The 13040-nt window shown below is 39.0% G+C and overlaps 1 protein-coding gene and 1 long non-coding RNA gene across 5 annotated transcripts in view; both read left to right on the forward strand.

Annotated features, from left to right (window-relative positions):
- LOC109291419 overlaps positions 1–418 on the forward strand; it is an 893-nt gene extending 475 nt beyond the window's left edge. The window contains exon 2 of the long non-coding RNA XR_002095839.1: positions 20–418. This is a non-coding gene — a long non-coding RNA (uncharacterized LOC109291419). The remainder of the gene's footprint in view (positions 1–19) is intronic.
- Positions 1–13040, forward strand: part of COL1A2 (collagen type I alpha 2 chain) — a 68373-nt gene that overhangs the window by 34504 nt on the left and 20829 nt on the right. For all 4 annotated transcript variants that reach the window (XM_019508437.1, XM_019508435.1, XM_019508438.1 and 1 more), the window contains exons 17-34: positions 1205–1303; positions 1404–1448; positions 1547–1645; positions 2150–2203; positions 2300–2407; positions 3691–3744; positions 3897–3995; positions 4917–4970; positions 5362–5460; positions 6149–6202; positions 6467–6520; positions 6651–6704; positions 7151–7204; positions 8139–8183; positions 9461–9559; positions 10298–10405; positions 11865–11918; positions 12637–12690. In XM_019508437.1, the coding sequence (XP_019363982.1) occupies positions 1205–1303; positions 1404–1448; positions 1547–1645; positions 2150–2203; positions 2300–2407; positions 3691–3744; positions 3897–3995; positions 4917–4970; positions 5362–5460; positions 6149–6202; positions 6467–6520; positions 6651–6704; positions 7151–7204; positions 8139–8183; positions 9461–9559; positions 10298–10405; positions 11865–11918; positions 12637–12690 (1287 nt within the window). The remainder of the gene's footprint in view (positions 1–1204; positions 1304–1403; positions 1449–1546; positions 1646–2149; positions 2204–2299; positions 2408–3690; positions 3745–3896; positions 3996–4916; positions 4971–5361; positions 5461–6148; positions 6203–6466; positions 6521–6650; positions 6705–7150; positions 7205–8138; positions 8184–9460; positions 9560–10297; positions 10406–11864; positions 11919–12636; positions 12691–13040) is intronic.

Genomic DNA, 13040 nt, shown 5'->3' on the forward strand with positions numbered 1-13040 from the left:
AATTTGCTGAAAACTAAAGGTTAAATCCACTTTGTATACATTAGATCTTGTTGGTTTTGTTCAGTTGAAACTCCTATAATATTGAATGGGAGTTTTGATAGTGAAAGAACAGCAGAATTTAGGCCAGGGTGTTAAAATATGCTGTAGTTGAGAGTTGTATGTATGCACAATGTCCCTAGAGGCCCGGGACTTCATTGGTTTGACACAGAGTAGAGTAGATGTTTGTGCTGCCTTCATCATAATGTGTTTTCCATGAAGACTGCATGTATCAGAAGAATTTACATTTAGATCAAAATGAAGTATGGGCAGCTGGTAGCTGCAGTCTGTGAAGACTGAGGATGCATTAGAACATCTGCAGGCCATACTCTAGTCAGCCCTGATAGAAGGTAATAGCTATAGAAACAAACACTTTTTCAAGAAGAAACTTTACCTAGAGCATATCCACTGACCATAGAGGGTTTGTTCATATAAAGTACATGATGATGATGATGTGCTTGGGTCCTGAATTTTATAGGGACTGACTCAACTAAAATACACCCCACTTCTGATGTAGCACTAGAAAGTGTGATCCCATAAATAGTTACATTCTATACAATGCATTACCTCCTGACCTGTAGCTACTTAGAAGTTCACATGCAAAACATTAAATATATTAATCAATATTTGAAGTAACTTTTAGACTGAGTGACCACTGTCCCGAATCATGGGTAATTTACACCAGTGCAAACTGAGTGTAAAATACTGATGTTTGGAATGAGTGTACCTGTTTGCAGTAGTTTAAGTGACTGTCACAAAAGCTAGGACAATGGTGAATGAGACCTTTTGCCATTTGAGGCAGCATAGTCCAGTGGATAGGATGTGAGGCTGTGAATCAGGGCAAAACTGTTTTGTTCTTGATCTTGATCTTGATTCTGCAGCAGACTTGCTGAATGATCTTGGGTAAATCCATGGCCTGACTCTTAGAGTTGCTGAGCAGTCTTCTGTGGGAGCTATACAGGCCTGTATAGCTCAGTGCCTCTGAAATCTGATAAAAAAGCTCTCGTAGCCTCCTTTTTTTTCTTTTTTTTTTACCTCTAAAGCAGGGTTAACAAACAGTCAAGTGTAGTATTAATCTTGAACTGTAGCTGTATGAATGATGTGTGCTGTGGTATTTTTTGACATTGTACTTGCTGATAAAAAGCTTGATATCATTTTTCTCAAATAGGGTGAAATTGGAGCTGCTGGTAATGTAGGTCCTTCTGGCCCTGCTGGTCCACGAGGAGAGGCTGGACTTCCTGGTTCTTCTGGCCCCGCTGGCCCTCCTGTAAGTTAATTCCAATCTTGGCTATCAGTAGATGTCAATTTTGTGGGCTCAGAGGTAAGAAGAAGGTTATATTAACCAACACCTTTATTTTTCTCATTAGGGAAACCCTGGTGCTAATGGTCTTGCTGGTGCTAAAGGTGCAACTGTAAGTATATCTACATTCTGGGTTATTTCAAAATGAAAGTTTTTTAACTAATGCAACACAGAACAAGATTATGATGCAGTTTCTTTTTCACTAAATAGGGTCTTCCTGGTGTTGCTGGTGCTCCTGGCTTGCCTGGTCCACGTGGTATTCCTGGACCTCCTGGCCCTGCCGGAGCTGCTGGCACCAGAGGTCTTGTTGTAAGTAGTATCTCATTTTGATAATGGCCCAACTGCCCATACTTGTCAAACCTGCTGGATAGATTTCTGGTTTGAATAACAAACATTAAGTTTGTTTTTGTTTGGTTTTTTTAATCACCATTTCTTGCTGCACAAACACAACAGAGCACTCCTACATATTACTAACTCGTGGCCTATCGCAACTGAAGAATCTTCACTTTATGCATTCTCTAAATGGGAGGCATGTAAAGCTTAGCAGTCCTTGCACACTAGCTCTGTTCAAACATGTATTAGCTAGCCAGATGCAGCAACAGTTTGGTATAAGGCCAGTAGAGCAGGCCCTTAGACTGTTTAGATCAATTATCGTTCTTAATGATCTTTAGTGTAATATTCCATGTTTGATATATTCCCTTTTAAATGTTATTCCCTTGATAGTTGCATATCTTTTGTTTTCAAGAAAAGATGAACAAGTAAAAGTTTTTAGGCAATGCTTATTCCTGTGATTTTTGTTATATTTGACTGTAGGGTGAACCAGGCCCTGCTGGTGCCAAGGGAGAAAGTGGTAACAAGGGTGAACCCGTAAGTACTGCAGTACATTAAACAATTTCAGTGAATCAAGTTTGAGGTGGACTTTTGCTTAAGTTACTGACCTGTTTTTTTGATCACATTAAACAGGGTGCTGCTGGTCCACCAGGTCCTGCTGGTCCAAGTGGTGAAGAAGGCAAGAAAGGTACTACTGGTGAACCTGGCTCTTCTGGCCCCCCTGGTCCAGCTGGTCTAAGAGTAAGTTGTCTTTGCACATTCCAGAAACACATGCAAAAAAGGGGAATAAAATCTAGTTACACAGATGCAAACAAACATAGATAATAAAGGGTCCTAGCTGTACTGTTTCAGCTAACCAGAGCCCAGGTAATGTACTAAACCTGGTAAATAACTACAGTGTCCAGTTGTCTGCCACTTTTATTTTATTTATATAATGGGGGGAAAAAACAATCAGGATTTGGAATTAGGAATGCCCTTAAGTTTTTACCTGAGTAACTTGAACGTATTTGTGTTAACACTTCATATACAACCTAGCAATTGTAAAATCCATTATGATTCTATCAGAAGTTCAGGGCAAAGGGAATTAAGTGTTTAACTAATTCAGGTACACAAGGAGAATAACAAAACAGACTATAACTCACAGTAGCTGTCCTGAGGGCTTGATGGTTTGATATCTAGTGAAGTGTGTATATATACATACATTAATGTTTACTAATGCTTCATATCGTTCCTAAAACATTTATGTGGGCTACTTTATAGTAGTGTTTGTTAAATACTTATTTATTGGGTTTTTGGGATTTGGTTTTTTTGTTTGGGGTTTTTTTGAAAACACCATGGTCATTTTTATCCCTTATAAAGATATTGATATAGATAAATTGTGTTAACCAACTCGTTTGGTTAATGACTTTCCATAAAAGCAAGGGATTGGGCTTGATGCCCAAAGAGGCCTCTTCCAGTCTTACTTTCTATTAAATTTAGAAATGTAAAGGTCTTGGTCCTATCCTGGTAATGAGGACCTCTTACAAGATACTGCTAGACCTTCCCTTGGGAGTGAATGAGCTCAGCACTGGATGAGTTGGTTAACTTAACTCCAAAGGATGAAAAATGTAACCAAACTTCCACTCGTGTTTCAAGTAAAGATTAGGGATCAGATCTACACACAGTGGCTGTGATCTGGTCTGTGAGATCCAATTTCTTGCATGTGTACCAACTCTCTTAAAAGTCTTTAGGGCTTTATATAAGTGCCAAAGCTGTGTCTGTATGACTCTGGGTCAGAGTCTGGATCCAGAGTACGCTCAGATCTCTGGCACTGGTTCAACCTGATACAGAGCCTAAGGGAAGGGGAGAAAAAAAAAAAAAGGTTTGGATATCTGCTGGATCCAGGTTTAACCAGAACTGCAGGTGCTCAGACTTAGCTTCATCTCAACTACCAACAGTTCTGCTTTGAATTCTGAGCTTCAGCAAACCCTGCCTTAGCAGTTGGCTTAATCTTTTCCATTCCTGGACTGTTTTTTGTCTTGTAGGGCGTTCCTGGATCTCGTGGTCTCCCTGGAGCTGATGGCAGAGCTGGTGTTATGGTGAGTCATGGATTGGGGCTTGGGTTTGTTTGTTTTCTGGGGGGGCTTTTTCTTTTTTGTTCTATTTAAGAAGTGTTATTCAGTCTTTCTAACTATGTATGATAGTTCTGGCTATTGTTTCTCAACTTCTACTTTTTTTTGCATGTTGGTAGGGACCTGCTGGCAGCCGTGGTGCTACTGGTCCTGCTGGTGTTAAAGGTCCTACTGGTGATAATGGTCGCCCTGGTGAGCCTGGCCTCATGGGTCCAAGAGTAAGTTTTAAGCTCTGTAGCTTTCCTGGTTTGCAATGGAAATCACTTAACTTTTGGAGGATAAAATAATTTGGGAATTAGAAGGGTTTTTAATCTATTAGCAGAGGCCTTTCCATCCAACTGTCATTAGACAGAACTCTTCATATTCTGATTCATTTCCTCAACTAAACAATTAAACCACATCAGAACACTTTAACAGAATTACACTGTTTGCATTGTGGCATTACCTACAGGCTTTGATTGTAGGTCAGAGCCCCATTGTTTCATCCAGGGTACAAATTAATGAGATGGTTCCACTGATTCTTATGTACAGAATGAGGTAGCTAAGTTCATAGCTGAAATTTGAGTCTGCCGCAGCACTCCATAAACAACCTCGGTCCACATTGTTGTTCAAGCTAATTTGAAAAAAAAAACAAAAACAAATTCTATCATCAGGCTCATGTGAATTGTCTGCTCAGCTAGAGTAGTCTTGCTTACATTTGTCAGTGGCAAAACAGTCTGTACCTGGCCTCTTGGCCTTAAGTTTATCATTCCTAATCCACTTATAGAATGGGTATTAATCAGTTTCCTAATTAAAGTATGGACCATTAAGCATGAAGCCTGCACATTTTTTATATAGATACCTTACACTAAACTTGTGTGTTTGCAGGACTGGGCATAAATGAATGTAGTCAAGTGAAACATGTATAAACTGTATGGTATAGAAGTCAGCATGTTTTCACTTCGTGGTTGAATTATTCCTTGAGTGTATTGCTGAATTATGCTCTTATGTATTTTTGGTTTAAACTTAGCAGGAAGTAAAGCTTATTTACTCCACATTAGAGAGTGGGGGGGGCATGTACACATACACAGTCATATACTGTCATTTTTAATTTTGGTGAACTGAAAAAAAATATTAAGATAAAAACATCGTGTTTTTAGGGTCTCCCCGGTCAACCTGGAAGCTCAGGCCCTGCTGGCAAGGAAGGTCCCGTTGTAAGTATTCTGTTCTTTCATTAGTTTTTTTAATATTTATAAAACATAGGTTTGAGTTGCTTTTTAAGAAGCTGTAATCCTGCTGCTCAGCTTTAACACAGCTGTGCTTAAAGTCACTAAAACTGTACATTTTATTTTGCCAAAGGCCTGAACCAAAGGCTATGGAGGTCAGTGGGAATCTTTCCATTCACGTCCATGGGCTTTGTATAATAGCTAAAGTCCTGAAGATCAAGTTAGTTTTATAGGAAAAAAAAGTGGAGAAATGTGTGTATATGTACATGCACACATTTTTATATGATCTTCAAATTTTAATGAATTGATATAGGTTGTTCTTAAGATCAAACAACAAACACTGAAAATGGTCATTCAAAAGTTTGCTTTATTTCTTTAGGGTTTCCCTGGTGCAGATGGTAGAGTTGGCCCAATTGGTCCAGCTGGTGCAAGAGGTGAGCCTGGCAACATTGGATTCCCCGGACCCAAAGGCCCCACTGTAAGTACAAGAGACCAAAACCTTATGTTGCTGTAAAATTATTTCTTAGTTGAGAGTTATTTCCATGACCAATTAATTACTGTAGTCTGCCTGAATGCTGTGTATTTGTTGAAAAATACTTTCAAGACATATTTTTCTTTGTTTCTCCAATAACCCAAAATAGAAACTTTTTAATTTAATAAGGTAAATTTTTCAAACCATTCACAAGTTAGATGCATGTTGCAACCTTGTTAGTGATGCTGCATATGGTCAATTGCTCTGCAACTTTTGGTCTCATATCTGAGATCTAGCAGTAGAGAAAGTATAAAGTGAAGCACTTCAAAGGTTTTCAGAATGTGCCTGAATATGGAGACCATGATCCAGAGTCTGAAGTCCTGGAGATTTCCATTGACTTCAGTCAACTTAGGATCAGTTCAGCTGGTACAACTGCTAACTTTTTGTGGTGCCTATCTGACGCTACTGTATGCAGCACTGCAGGGCAGGTCGAAGCTTTGGTTATGGGGAAAAAAATATTATTTTGTATGGCACTTTCTCTAACATCTTCAATTAGCTGAATGGCACTTTCTGATGACTAGAAAATGATGAATGCTATAATAGTTTGTGGCATAGATCATGTTGATCTTTGGTGATTTTAACTAGAGCTAATATATTAGCTTGTTTAATGTTTGTTTTTTCTATTCACTCTTAGGGTGACCCTGGCAAACCTGGTGACAGAGGCCATGCTGGTCTTGCTGGTGCTCGGGTATGTGTGTATACTTTATCTAGAAAACCATAGCAGGGAGAGCAAGAATAGAGCTAATTAACCTCCCCCCGCCCCCCAAAAAATGCAAATGGATGCAAACTGCCTAGGCTAAAGAGCCTCATTAACTACCATTTGTGTGTTTAAAAAAAAGTGGTTGTGGCCCTATCTGGTTGAATAGAAAAAAGGGGCTGTAAAACAGAACGATATTAAACCTTTCATTGATTAAATGAGTAATCAAGTCTTTCTCTTCTCTTGTGTATGTAGGGTGCACCTGGTCCTGAGGGCAACAATGGGGCTCAAGGTCCTCCTGGTGTTGCTGTAAGTAACAGCTTCAAAATAAACCTAGTTGCAGAACATTTTTAGTTTCATTTTTAAGCTGTAGCAAGATTTCAGACCTTTTTCTCATTTTTCCAGTTTGTAGTTAAGCACCTTTTTTTATTTCATCTAGGGCAACCCTGGTGCAAAAGGTGAACAAGGTCCAGCTGGTCCTCCTGGTTTCCAAGTAAGTGACTTCACTAAATATGATACATGTAGCATCTTTTGCTATTCCTTATGGCAAATGCCTCCATTAAGATTGAACTCTACCTTGCATTGTAAACCCACTTTCCACTATTTGTAACTTTCTTAGTAAACATCTGGCTAAAATCTCACATACTTAGACTTTTCCATCTTTACTGCACCAAAGAACTTGATTCAGAGGTAGTTGTATAGACATTTTAGGCCCAATTTGGGCACAAAAATGCTCTCTCAACCTTCTAGTCCAGTTGAAGTTAGTGGGATCACAAAGATTCTTATGCCTTTTGACTATAACAGCAAATGTATCTTATTGAACTAATACTATAAATTAAGCCTCCTATGACTGCTGTAATGTACAGTGTTTCATGAAGCAATGTGTTCAGTGTCTCTCAAAATGAGAAAATGTTCATATCTGTGTTTCTTTCCATTTAGGGTCTCCCAGGCCCCTCAGGTCCAGCTGGTGAAGCTGGAAAACCAGGTGAAAGGGTGAGTGATACAAAGAAGACCTTACCTACTCTTTTTTTAAGTCAGAAATGTTCTAATGAAACTCATACATATGGTAGGCAAGATTTTGTTAGGCCACATTACCAAGACAAGATGCATTTCATACCATATTCAGTATTTATAGCTATTAAGATAACCTTTTTAATTAAAGATGGCAACAGATCAATAAGTTATCCTAGCATTTGAGATTTTCTTATTTCAAAATTCTGGTGTGGAATTAAACAAAGCCAAACCATAACCTGACTTGTTAGGCCTTAACTGGAATAAATAACATACCTTGAAATGGATTGGACTAATGCATGGAAATTATTTGACTGCAAACTGCAGCTCCAGAACTTCAGTATCTTATTTGCCCTACTTTTATCTATATCCCAGTATACATTCATTTATCCCAGTATACATTAGTTGAAATCAATGGGATTACACAGGCCTACAATTAGTGTAATTTAGTAATGTGTGAGGCCTCCAGATTCTGCATAAGTAGCTACTTGGTGACTCCTAATATTCATATCACACTCCCAGGGGGTAATGAAATCAAATCTTGCTCTCACTGAAGTTAATGCTTTAAAACCCTTTGGATTTGACAGGAGCAGGTTCAAACATATTGTAACCCACTGGCTGAATCACAAGCTCCTTGCTCATTTTATATTTTATTCTTGCTCAGAGTAAAATGAAAATGGCTGCTATCTCATGTCTGCACCATGGTGCACAGCCTGGCTGCATGACTGAGGAGAAAAGAGGCTTTGTACCTTTTCATCCTTACCCATCTGCACGAATAGGTTTTAATGTGAAGTATTTTTCATAGGTTTACTGCATTAGAAAGTATTTCTAACTAATATTTAAAACATTGAAGGACAGTAAACAAGACAAGCATTCTTTAGAAATAAGCCTAATCAATCTTTCTACTTTGATTTAGGGTATGGCTGGTGAATTCGGTGCCCCTGGCCCTGCTGGTTCAAGAGTAAGTAACTTCTTGAAAAATTAATATCACTTACATGTCTCAGTAATGTTTTTTTTATTTGTGTGTGAAAAGACTTGATAAATTCCAATACAAGCAATTTCTCTCAGCTTTTGACTTTTAACATATAGTAGGTTATGTGTAAAGGTAACCACTCTTACCACATTAGTACTAATACATCCAAGGCTTTTCTCCATCATTTCCAATTGATGAGCTCCCAGCTTGCAGTGTGACCATGCACTTCGTACTTTTGAATTCCATCCCACTTGTATCATGACTCTGAGCAAGGTCATCCAATTCTTTTTGCATGATAAACCAATCCTTTTTTTCCAACTTTGCATAATCAACGCATTTAATCAGCACATTCCTACCTCTTGTGGCAGTCACTAATAAATATTAAGATTGGTGTCAAAACAGATTCTCAAGGAACTCCACTATAGTCTCCCCACTACATTGATCACAGTTCATTGTTAGTCAGTTCCTCACTTCTTTACAATCCTTGTGGTAATCCCAACTTTCTCTAGCTGAACTAATCATTTCTCATGGTAAATCATCACATGCTTTACTTCAGTCCAAATAGTCCACAGTTTCTCTTCCTCGAAAATCAAGTGTATTAAACAACAAAGTACAGCAGTCTGACCTCCTTTTTTTTTTAGCAGTTGCAGTCACTGTTTGCTTCCTCTTCTCAAACTATCCCTTCAGAGTCTTCTGTCTCAGCCCTCTCCTCTGCAGCTTTTTAAACTCCCATTGGAGCACTCCATTATTAGAAGGCCCACAGCAGAATGCTTTTGATAGGGCTGGCTGCCCTGTGTTAAGGGACAGACCACTGTTATACCTCGCATACTCATACTATTGAGGTCAGATTTGCAGAACTATAGTTACCTCAGTCCCTGTTTTTAAATATGCAAACTACATTTGCTGTTGTCTAAGCATACAGTGCTACCACAAAAATACTTGCCTCGGTTACTATGGTTCTAGTTCTGCAAAGGGTTCCATTGGGTTGAAGCTTCCATTTGAATCCAAATCAAGTTCTGCAACTGCCATGGGAGACTGATTGATTGATTGACAGTGATACATAGAGGTCCTGTAGGTAACAGAAAATGCATACCACTGCCCAAAAGCAGACTTTCTTGCTTAGCATGTATTTTGTTTGAAATGCCAGTGTCTCTCTCTTGATAAGCCATTGGCATTTTAGATTGATAGATTTATGGAAAAAAAACATGGTCTCTGAGTTATAAGTGAGAGTTCAAGCAAAAACTCAAATAGCCTGTCTCTTGCAGGGTGAACGTGGTCCTCCAGGCGAAAGTGGTGCTGTTGGTCCTGTAGGTTCTGTTGGAAGCCGTGGTCCATCTGGTCCACCAGGCACTGATGGCAACAAGGTAAGCCTTTTCAAACTGCTACTGCCCTGTCTATTAATCTTAAGAAAGAGGGTCGGAATTACTCCTTTACTGAGTACATAACTACTCCTGACACTAATAACAATGTTCTCTTCATACCCTTCAAGACATCCTTAGCTGATTTCAAATCCAAAGCTCCACTGAGAACTTGGTTAAACTAATATACTATGCATACAAAAGCTTTTCACAACAGAGGATCAGTATGGAATTCCAGCTGTGAATCTGATAAAATGTCAGAGTGATTTATGAGTCTCATTTTGAACTGGTTTTATACTGCATGTGAGCCTTTAGGACAAATATTCATTAGCACAGACCATTCATAGTCAGAGAGAAAATCTGAAAAGCCAGTGAAGTATAGCTTAGGCTCCAGAACATATTCTGTCAAGGCCTAAACATATGTAGGGTCAAGGGAAATAGTTCTGATTTTTGCCACCTTCTCATAGAAAATGATGAGTATCTTGTACTTGTGTGGTGCCTTGAGAAAATAAGAGATTATTTTCATTTTTACACGACCAGTTTGAAGACAGACCTATGGACCTAAAGCTAAATTTAGCCCTGCAGTAGTAGATGAATTAATAAAGGACTTCTAAAATTTAGGGGGACCATTTTGAAGGCAAAATGATAGTGCTTGTAAAACAAGAAGATCATCAAGGTGATGCTAAGAGGATGATTTGCCCCATAGCAGTGTTCCTTCCTTACATGTTACCTTATTGTTGCTAGGGTGAGCCTGGTAATGTTGGTAATGCTGGTACTGCAGGCCCCTCTGGTGCTAGTGGAGCCCCAGGAGAGAGAGGTATTGCTGGTGTTCCAGGACCCAAGGGTGAAAAGGTAAGTGACTTATTTCACTACAATTAAAAACATGCATGTGTGGATTAGGGGGTGGGTTTCTTCCAGTTTTTTAATCTCAGGGGCTCAGAAGTGATTTGCCAATGTTTGCCAAAGCTGGTAAGTTTTGTAAAATTGCATTTCACAGAGACCCATCACAAGCATGTTAAAAAAAATGGAGACTTCATTTAGCAAAGACATGCAAAGCACCCTCTACTCTCCCTTGCATTCAGCGGGGATAATGGTCACTCAGAATCATGCAGGCTTGATCAGGCATGACTTTTTATGTTCCAAAGAGATACTAAAACTATCTTCAGGGAGTACAATAATTAAGACAGAAATGGACCCCTGCAGTGTAGTGAATTGCTCCCTTTTAGGACTGTACTCTAGTTGCAGTTCTTTTAATACCTATAGAACATAACTAGCAAATGAACACTGACAAATTATAGTCAGTATACTACTTCCAGCATAGCATAATGCTTCGTGTAACTGATTTGTTCACAAATTAAGTCTTAATATGAATTAGGAAAAAAAAAATCAGGATTTGGAATTAGGAATGCCTTTTAGTTTACTTAAGTAACTTAAACACACTTGTTTTAACACTGTATATGAAAACTAGCAATTGAAAAATTCATTATGATTCCATCAGAAGCTTGGGGCAAAGGGACTTAGTGTTTGACTAATTGAGGTATACAAGAGGAATGACAAAACAGGTTAGCTCACAGTAGCTGTCCTCAGCATGCGATGGTTTGAATCCTAGTGAAATGCAAATCTTAGCACTGCCCCTGCAATTGGAAAAATTGTTATACTGATAGATACCTTGGTACATGTCCATTATTTTCAAATTCCTTCAGTTTGCATTCTCTTTTCCCTTTACCCTCTAAGTCCTAACTGAGGTTGTCCATATTTCTTCCTGTTTTGGATAAAGTACTCAAAAGGCATGCATGCATTCATTCATTTAAAGTTCATTCTTTTAAGACTGCATGAGTAGGATGTCTTCAAACACTTAAATGGGATGGTGTGTAGCTGTCATATGTGCTTTTGCTTTGCATTCATCCATATGTAAAAGAATACTAGTATAGTATATAGTAGTATAGAATAGTATTCTTATTCCTCGATGACAATGATAGCTAATGACTCATTCCTGTGACATCATATATGTATGTAACCATGAATAGAACAATATTCAAAGTCTACTTTATGCCCAAGTATACTATAATCAGTGAAGCTACTGTTAAACTCTCCCTGAGGGCGGTCAGAGTTGTGGCTGAATGTTAAGAGGAGCATGTATCCCAAAATAATTTCTGGCAGCACTCAGGTTACACATAATAGTTGTACAAAAATTAAGGATGGCTTTGTAGTATCTTTACATGCTTGTGCATTTAGAATAGATAGTTTTGGTGTCACTTTGGTTTTCAATCATGGCATTTAATAATGAGAACACATTTTTTCTGGTTTTCAGGGTGCTACAGGTCTGAGAGGGGATACTGGTGCAACAGGAAGAGATGGCGCTCGTGTAAGTATAGCAAGCTTGGGACCCTTCAGAAATGCTTCTCCTGAAGGAGATCAAATACACTGTAAAGGTAAAGATGTATTGGAAAGATAACATAGTTATTCAGCAGCAAAGAACAGTCTAGACTTGCATCTCTCAATTTTTTTAAAAAAACAAATTTTGAAATCCGTCTAAAACAATACCCCTTCATTTTAATGCCAGAGAGAACCTACTGGAAAGGAAAGGCAGGAGCCCTCAAGATGAGCTATGCCTTTAATTAAACTGGAGGGCTGCATGCTCTGTTACTTGAGTTCCTATGCATTTTGTCACCTGAGCTTTGTAGCCCGAGTTCATTTCTCACACCTGAGGCTCCTTGCTTTCAGCCTTCCCCCAGCACAAGCTCCTTATGTGCCACCCTCTGAGCCCTCTGTCCTGGGGCTTTCTCCAACTAACCACCCAACCCATCCCAGCCAAGTCTGCTAAAGAAGGCCCTTGCTTTCATGATTTCAATTATTGACTGTCTATCCCTAGACTTTACTCTTTTAGGAAAATAGTAATTAAACTTCTCCAAAGAGCTGAATCCTGCATATCCATACCCAACATTGTCAGGTCACACAGTTAGTTAACTCTAGAAGGAAGGACAGGAAGAAGGTGCTGCAGAGAGAATGGTCAATTCTTGCTTATGTGCTTAAATGTACATAACTAAGAATCGCATCACTTTTTTTCACCTTTTTTCCTATAGGGTGCTCCTGGTGCTATTGGAGCCCCTGGCCCTGCTGGTGGAGCTGGTGAGCGGGTAAGTCTCTTAAATGCAATTTGCTTTTTCTCTAGTCTTTAACTTTTTTGCATGAATGCAAGCACTACAGTGAATACTACTTTGACTACTTCAACTTCAAAAACATCTATTCTAGCAGAAGTTATGAGTAGTGGCTTCCTAAATATTTTGTACTAGAATATTAGAGGCTGCAGAGTCTCACTGGCAAATGAAAGATTCCTATAGGACCCTTCTGCCCTTTGATCTGGCAAAACGAGAGGGTCCTGAGGGGCTACTTGGGAAAGAGATCATATGTGCATTGGGTCTTGCCTGTAGAACTTCACATGGAGGCAAATCCTGATAGAATAGTAACCTTCAGAAACGGGAGAGAC

This window comes from Gavialis gangeticus, unplaced genomic scaffold, assembly GCF_001723915.1.
Source record: "Gavialis gangeticus isolate Ggan-Ray unplaced genomic scaffold, GavGan_comp1, whole genome shotgun sequence".
In the NCBI taxonomy this organism is placed as follows: domain Eukaryota; kingdom Metazoa; phylum Chordata; order Crocodylia; family Gavialidae; genus Gavialis; species Gavialis gangeticus.